Raw genomic sequence first — 7,572 nt, 5'->3', positions numbered from 1 at the left:
GAGAAAGGAACTTGAGAGCTAGTTGTTTTAAAACATTTTAGTAGGTAAAAACATAATTTATTTGAATACTGGATTCCTCGTTTACTACACATATTTGATTAATATAGGCTACAAAACAGAAGAATCAATTAATAGTGAAAAACTGTGTTACTCGTTTAAATATACAATATTCTTATAATTGTAACTGCCTCAAAGTTTAAAGGTTGGCTGTGAATAGTGTCGCTGTGTTATGATATCATGTGTCATTAAATACGTTTATAGGTCTACATTTAATTGATGTGAACCGAGTGAGATACAATGATCGTTATGAAAATTCAGAACATTAAATCAAATTTAATTGCTCATTGAAATGAAATTAAGCAGTTTTTAGTTCAAATGGAACATTTAAAGTCCTGTACATAGCGTGCACAATTAGTTCTTTATCTGAAGGCACCTTGTGTAGGATACTCAAATGAAACAAAATTTGTAGAATTAAAGCCACCATACGAAATGGTTACTGTCATAGGTAAGACTTATCATATTATATTTTGTGCTTTTCGAATAATACTGTTGCATTAGGGTTTTTAATTGTTTTGATTTTACATCAAAGAAACGTTCAGTGACTTTAATATATCCAATGGTAGCAAGGTAATTCATTAAAAACATTCGGTTAGTCAAGTCAAACCTAGAAACAAACTTAGTTCAGAACGCTTTAAAGTGTTTGGACTACCAGACTCAAAAATCTTGTGATTTTAAACAAATTGCATTTAATGAACGTTAAGCTACACATGGTTACAGATATTTTAGAAATGTCTAGTTTTCATACAAACACATTCTTTTATATTTGTATGCTTAGTTTTAGAAATATATGTACATATGTATTGCGGGGAAATCATATAATCATGCATTCAATCATTATCAATGTTTAGAGATTGGAACGCCAGCTGGGTGCGTACTTTAACTTGTGAGTGAGTGTAGAATGGTGTGTGATGACATGTGTAGCTTTGTTACTGAATAAGTTCAGCTGTTTCATCAATCAGGAGCATTTATTTAATGATCAGGAACAACTAGGTCCGGCTTCAAACGATCAAAAAGCTACTGACTTTTCTCAGGATCGAACCGGTGACCTTTTTATTGTTAGGTGAGCATTATATTTACTCAGCTCCGTAGCCGGTCATTTTATAGGGTTACTAGTCTAAAATACACCAGGCAAAGTATAAGGTCATTATTTCATACTTTTACATCTTAATATGACGCTCCTTACAAATACAGGTTAAGTACTAAATATGACGCTGTAAGACGTTTTTAGACTGTTTTTCCTTTGGATTTAGTATTCACATAAAAACAAACTAACCTAACCTTCTCATGTAGAAAAAATGGAATAAAATAAACATATTTATTTCTTAAACTACACACATTCACTGCAGCATTTAACATATGCATAATACTGGCAGCACTATTAATTTTATATAGAATCACATAATTGATAAATTTATACTTTATTTATTAAACAATCACACATTTAAATAACAGTATTCATTATAATTTACTTTGTCCCACCTTAGTCGTCTACAAGAAATCAGCAGTGACGAAGGTAGCATTTCTCACTCAAAGTACTCCTGTCTTAGTTGCAGTTGCATACTGTCTGCTCCATTGCTCCGTCACCGTGTTGGCTGAAGATCATGGTGGGGCATGGTGGTGGATGGGAGGTCGCAAGCCCGTCCCTGGAAAGTGGAAAATGAGATGGATCAACCCTTGTGGATTCAAAAATAAAAACACATACAGGTCCATCTGGTACGATGACGTTTACAGACCGACTGGGGAGCAGTGGAGGTTAATGCTTCAGGTCACTCAAATGTGGATAGGAAAAGCTCGAAGAAGCTTTGAAGAGTTTAGAGAGAGATATGTAAGTATCTTCTTGGTTTATCTCTTAATGTACGGGGTTCACTAACAAAGCAGGCCCTTTCTATGTACGGGGATCTTGTCAGCTGAAACATTTATGCACGGCAGTTTGTTTTAATAAAGTTTGAATTTTTTCATGCACATCATTATAAACATAACTCTTGTAAACAAAAATCTGAAAATCAGTTTTAAGCCCTTTGCAAATACATTTAATGTGGTTATCTATTTGTTGAGAGCTGCTTTCTGCACTCCATTTCCATTTCCATTTCGTTTTGTCATAAGAGCCAGAAGATCCCTGACTGCAAACCCGGTACTGTACCTACAATTAAACATACCCGAGCCCCATGATGTAGGCCGAAACATACGCACTGACCTTTGGAACATCATGGGAGGATGGCTTAAGGTCATCAGGCTGCCGAAGCAACCCTTCGGAGAGACTCAATCCTAACCAGGGATACCGGCTACTTGTTTAAGCGTCACTCCACCTGGGTTCCCCCAGGTACGAAACCCAGAAGGACCATAGTGGAATGCCCTGACGCATTTAGTGCAAGCAACACTTGGGACCTATCCAATCCCTGACAGGCAGAACCCGCCATCAAAGCCAGGAAGAAGGGGACCACCAGCAGCAAGCTGATGGGAGGAACCCCAACCACCTATTTACACCACTACCCGATCGAGGCATTACCCAGTTGCTGGGAAACCAGAGGTGGCCAAGGCGATAGATCCCTGAACACCCCCAGCGGGCTTAAACCCAGAACCCGATCTACTTCATTTGCCCATCAAGCCCAACATCACTGCCAGGCCATCAGGGTTTCCCAAAAGGAGGCAGGAATAAAAGTGGGTCCCACCCGGATGAACCTACTATCCACCAAAGGTGGACCAAAGGTGAACTAGACCAAAGGCGCTTTCTGCACTGGTTGAAAATACTTGAATGCCTCACCGTAGCACACTACACGGGTTAAGCATTTCATGAAGAACGGTGATCTTGTCTTCCTTGAGAGCCGTTGATAAATAAAGGTTCTCATGCAAAAAATCATAAATATTGTACCGAAAATTTGAAAATATTTTTTGTTAATTTAAGCTTGAAGTTTGTAGTATTTGTTTTAAATCCTACCATAACCATAAAAATCCGTAATGTGCAGGTACAAGAGACGTTTCAAGTCAAATTCTTCCAACATCATCGCGAATGGGCGATCCACGACTACGAATGGCTTCCAAAATTACCCAAGAAACTTGGAGAGAAAACTCCAAAGGAACACCTCAAAACTCTATTTGTAAGGCTAGCACAATTAAAATTGTACTAAGAGATACACATTTTGTAGCCATACCATAAGGTTTTTGGACATTTAAATTCCGTTTATCTTGGATTTTTCATGCATAACTCATGGTTATTCCACTCTTTCAGGTTTTATATGGTAAAGAGTTATGTAGATTATGTAAGTTTATGTCAAGGAAAAAATCAAGAATGGGGAATAATTAAATTTACTTTTCCTAAAGTTTACCTGGCAAAGCGGATTTCCTTGAACAGATTATAGTATAGAAAGCCCTACTTTGGCGCACCGTTCTTACTTTGGTGCTGATACATATTTCCAAAGATTGTCTTCTTCTACATAACAGGTGCACACCAATATTCCAACCAAACAACACAAAACAGCGTGATTTTATTATACACGTAATTTGTGTTTGTTTAAAAAAATTTTGGCAACTTAAAGATATTACGACTACGATCAGCTGGTGCAGCGTTTCCCATTTTGTTCAATGTTTGGATTTTACCTAACCTAAAAACGTGTTGTACAGTGTTTAAAATGCAAATTATTTATATTATTTACAGTAACTATAGGAAAAATTTAATGTGTAACGCGAGTGTAAAGTGACTTTGCTGCACTCGAGGAACATTCAACACTCGCCGGCGGCTCGTGCAAAAATATTTCTCTCATGTGTAGCAAGGTGCCACTTCGCACACTAGATACAGTACACAAATAACTATTGACTTTCCGCATATTAATATTTTGTCGAGTATTATAATCAAGAACCTGTTACAGCTTGACCGATGGGCGGGGTGGTGTACACATTGGTTACAAATAGTCGATGTTGCTTTAGAACAAGTTCTGTGGGACTGGCATCTAGAGGGAGACCAAGGCAATCCTAAATACAAAGAAGCGTTTGAGGATATATGGTACACAAATAATCTAGTAAGTACTATTTATTTGTCTAATTATCAGTATAGTACTGAGGTTAGTTGTAGGATTAAAATTAAACGTGAAAACAAAAAGTTTTCCTCCGTCAAGTTGCAGCCGCTCTGACCAAGGTATCGTACAAAATGACGATTTTTTCTCGATAGATCAAAACTCTAAATATTTCAAATTTATTTGTTTGACCCACTAATTATTAAGTGTACTGCTGTATCGGATTTCAGGTATTGTGTGATACCTGGTCCTATGTGAGAGATCTCGGTCTGCAGCCAATGCCCGACATAGGCAGAGAAGTCATGCCTTACGAGTTCCGCGACATTCAAGACGAGACAACCAGAAATATCCGGGACTGGATAATATTTAGGTGCTACATGAACCTCCTTGAGTATATGGATGACGTTTTGAACTACTGGTTAGACTTTGGCTATATAGGTCCTTGGTTCTCTTCACTCCGTACAGGACACTGGAAAACATTCAAGAAAAAATCGTAAGAATTTAGAATTGCAAGATATTAACGTTACTGTTATTATATTTCATTAGCTTGCTTTGGTTTTCATTTATAAACCAGATTTATGTTTAATCAAGACACAAAATCGACAAATATGAATTGCATAGTGACTATTAATTAGTAAAAATTTAAATATAAAAATCAAGCAGTATGTAGCACAACAGCTTCTACCTAGGATCTGCTGTATTATCCTTCTTATATATGGGGATACAAATGATATGACGGGTTACATAAACGTCGTTTTATAAGCTTGCATTGTCTACAAGACTCCTTAACATTACCTGATTTGAAATTAATTTTTTTTCAGGAAATCATTAATTCATCGCTTCAGATTTTTTTCACAATACCAAACAAAAATTTAGAATTTTTCAACCCCAAGTGTAAAAAAAAAATAACGATTGAATGCTTAACAATAAAAACAAATATCTATCTATATATATAATACGTGAAGCCGTTTTTTGTTAACGCAACTCCTCCCTTATTTATGGACCAATTTCAACGTTTAAGGTGTCAAAAGATTTGTCTCAATATGTATTTTTGCAATAAGGTTTTAAAATTATAAAATTCCTACTCTTAAGGGCGTGAGACCCTCTCAAAGGTCGGGTTTTCCCCATAAGAAATACACAGAACAAATTTAAAAACAAAAACAGCTGTTTATAAAAAGAAACTCATTAGCTTTTGCTGAGTAAATATTAATGTTTTTAATATTCAGTAGGTTAAGACCAAGTTAAACAGTTAATCAGTTTTAATGGAAGAGCAGAAAATGCCTCAAGTTCAATGAGTTATGTTTCATACAATGCGGCTCATTGAGCCGCACGGGTGCTCTAGTTAATTATTAATAAATGATTTTATTTTCGAAAATAAATTTGTAGTTAACACACAAAATTTTAAGAAAAGACTAACCTCTTTAAGTTAACAAACTTTGTTTTAAAATGTGTAACTATTGACTATACAATTTGTTATCACGGATATATAAATGTTATTGAGTCAGAATCATTCTTTGTCTTATCTGAATAACAATAATTTTTTTGCGAGGATTCGGTGACAAAACAACCCATATCAGGAGACGTTTGTTCAGTACCACTATCAAGTAACCTCAAGTGTAATCAACTAATTAAGTGCAGGAATTTTAATACGTCAGTGGATAGGTGGGTGGCACAAAGATCTTGCTTGTGGTTGAATAATATATTACCAAATTAATTCTAACCTAAAATATATTGGTTGAGACACGGTACCTTGGACCGTTTCTCTTTTAATGAGAAATTATGTTAAAATGTATATTTTACTCAAAAAGCTATCACAGAAAGCAAACAATAGTAGATATTGGAAAAGGCAATGTTTATCTAAAAAAGTACACAAAAAACTACATATACTTAAATTAAATAATCCTAAACTCCTCGGCCTTTGGTATGTTGTGGTAGGGTACTGACTCAATAGATGACAATTTGTTATAATAATCAAAAAATATATGATTTAGCCGGAACCATGACAATACGCAATACCTTTAGGTATATATTTTTATCTTTATAAAAATTCCATTATCAGATTATCAGTCCTGTCGTAAAAGGGTCTGAAGGATACAGAGTGAAATATTTACTAACAACAATGATTGAAAACTAAAAGTTCTTGTGTTTTATAAATGCATTGTACTTTTTCACGCATTATAAAAGTATAATTTTATTTTAATACCCTTGAATGAACGGAAATTGGTGAATGGTTTGTAGAAAGAATATCTTGACGTGTAGCTTCATCATACATTGTGTAAACAAACTAAAGTTATAAAAGAAGGGTACGGTGAAATTTAGCGATGTACTAGGATTTTATATCTAAAAAAATAATGAAAAGAACTGCCCCGGTGTTGATTTGAGAGTAGTTTTTTTCATAGACCTAAAATTGGTAACAAAAAAACAAAAAAACAAAAACAATTCTAAAAAGTTTGCTAATAATTCTATTCTTCAGTATGTTGTACTTTTCACTGTGTGAAAATAGAACAGCTGATCGACCAGGCTCTCAAGTTGACGTTCAATACAGAGCAACAAACCTTGAGAAAGACTATCAATCATGAACCGAGCTGTGACGTCATCCTACATTTGTAACAAACTTTCAGTATCTCTTTTATTTTGGCAAAAGATTTGGACGTTCGTCAACTTGATTGTTTTGGTGCCGAGTCCTCTGTATATAGACTGCACAGATTTTTCAACATAGGGTTAGTTTAGATGTATTGGACGATTCACTTTTAATTTGATTGTTTACACAATATCAAAAGCATGACTGAAAACTCTTAAGTTCCTAGAGATTCCATCCCCATGTTAAATTTGTAGCCAGCTTTTTTTAAATCGCCGTATTTGATGTGAGCCACCTACAGGCTGATCTAAATTACTTATTCTGCCAAATACCGTACACAATCTTTTTAACCAAGTCAAACATAGGAAATGACTTATGATGAGTTATACAACTGTTATGACCCATCAACCTGGTCAGCAAAAAATAAAAGGTATATAAAAGAATTTTAGACACTAGTGCATTATGTGACTGACTCATACAACTACATACTTTTTTAATAAGAAATTGGCTACAGCTGGTCCATATGGATGGGAAGTCTACTTCAGTATCCAATAGTCAATGGTTTTACCATAGAAAAAAAAATTAAACATAGACTGTCAGCTGTGCTGCGGTTACCCTTGGTTCTGGCGTATGCCGCTGTGAGGGCCGTGTACTTACGTAGCGCGTATGCCGTAACTGCAAGCGTAACAAGCGGTGTGGTTTTACTTAAAATATTCCTAAGGTCAAAGCGTTATTTTTACCAAGAATCAAATTGATTTCCCGTTGCAATTTACGAAAATAAATTGTTTGTACAATTTCTGTGGATAGTCCAGGCGCTAAACGGGTTGAGTATGCACTGAAAGTCTGACAAAATTTGACTTTTGATTATTGTTGGGGACATCTAGTAGATGAAAAAAATCGATGATGTCGCATTTCTAGGGTGGTCAC

The 7,572-nt window shown here is 35.3% G+C and overlaps 1 protein-coding gene across 1 annotated transcript; it reads left to right on the top strand.

The window, feature by feature from the left end:
• Positions 1–420: 420 nt before the first annotated feature.
• On the top strand, positions 421–4,584 carry LOC128996026 (uncharacterized). The gene is made up of 5 exons (XM_054421144.1): positions 421–505; positions 1,608–1,885; positions 3,024–3,155; positions 3,924–4,073; positions 4,298–4,584. Exons 1-5 carry the CDS (start codon positions 490–492, stop codon positions 4,562–4,564), a joined length of 843 nt encoding a protein of 280 aa, XP_054277119.1. The 5' UTR covers positions 421–489; the 3' UTR covers positions 4,565–4,584.
• Positions 4,585–7,572: the final 2,988 nt, after the last annotated feature.

The sequence above is a fragment of the Macrosteles quadrilineatus genome, unplaced genomic scaffold (assembly GCF_028750875.1).
Source record: "Macrosteles quadrilineatus isolate MER2022 unplaced genomic scaffold, UCM_ALF_1.0 Scaffold_5__1_contigs__length_97177068, whole genome shotgun sequence".
Taxonomy (NCBI): domain Eukaryota; kingdom Metazoa; phylum Arthropoda; class Insecta; order Hemiptera; family Cicadellidae; genus Macrosteles; species Macrosteles quadrilineatus.
Note: the sequence above shows the minus strand (reverse complement) of the source record. Positions and strands in the feature narration are given on the sequence as shown.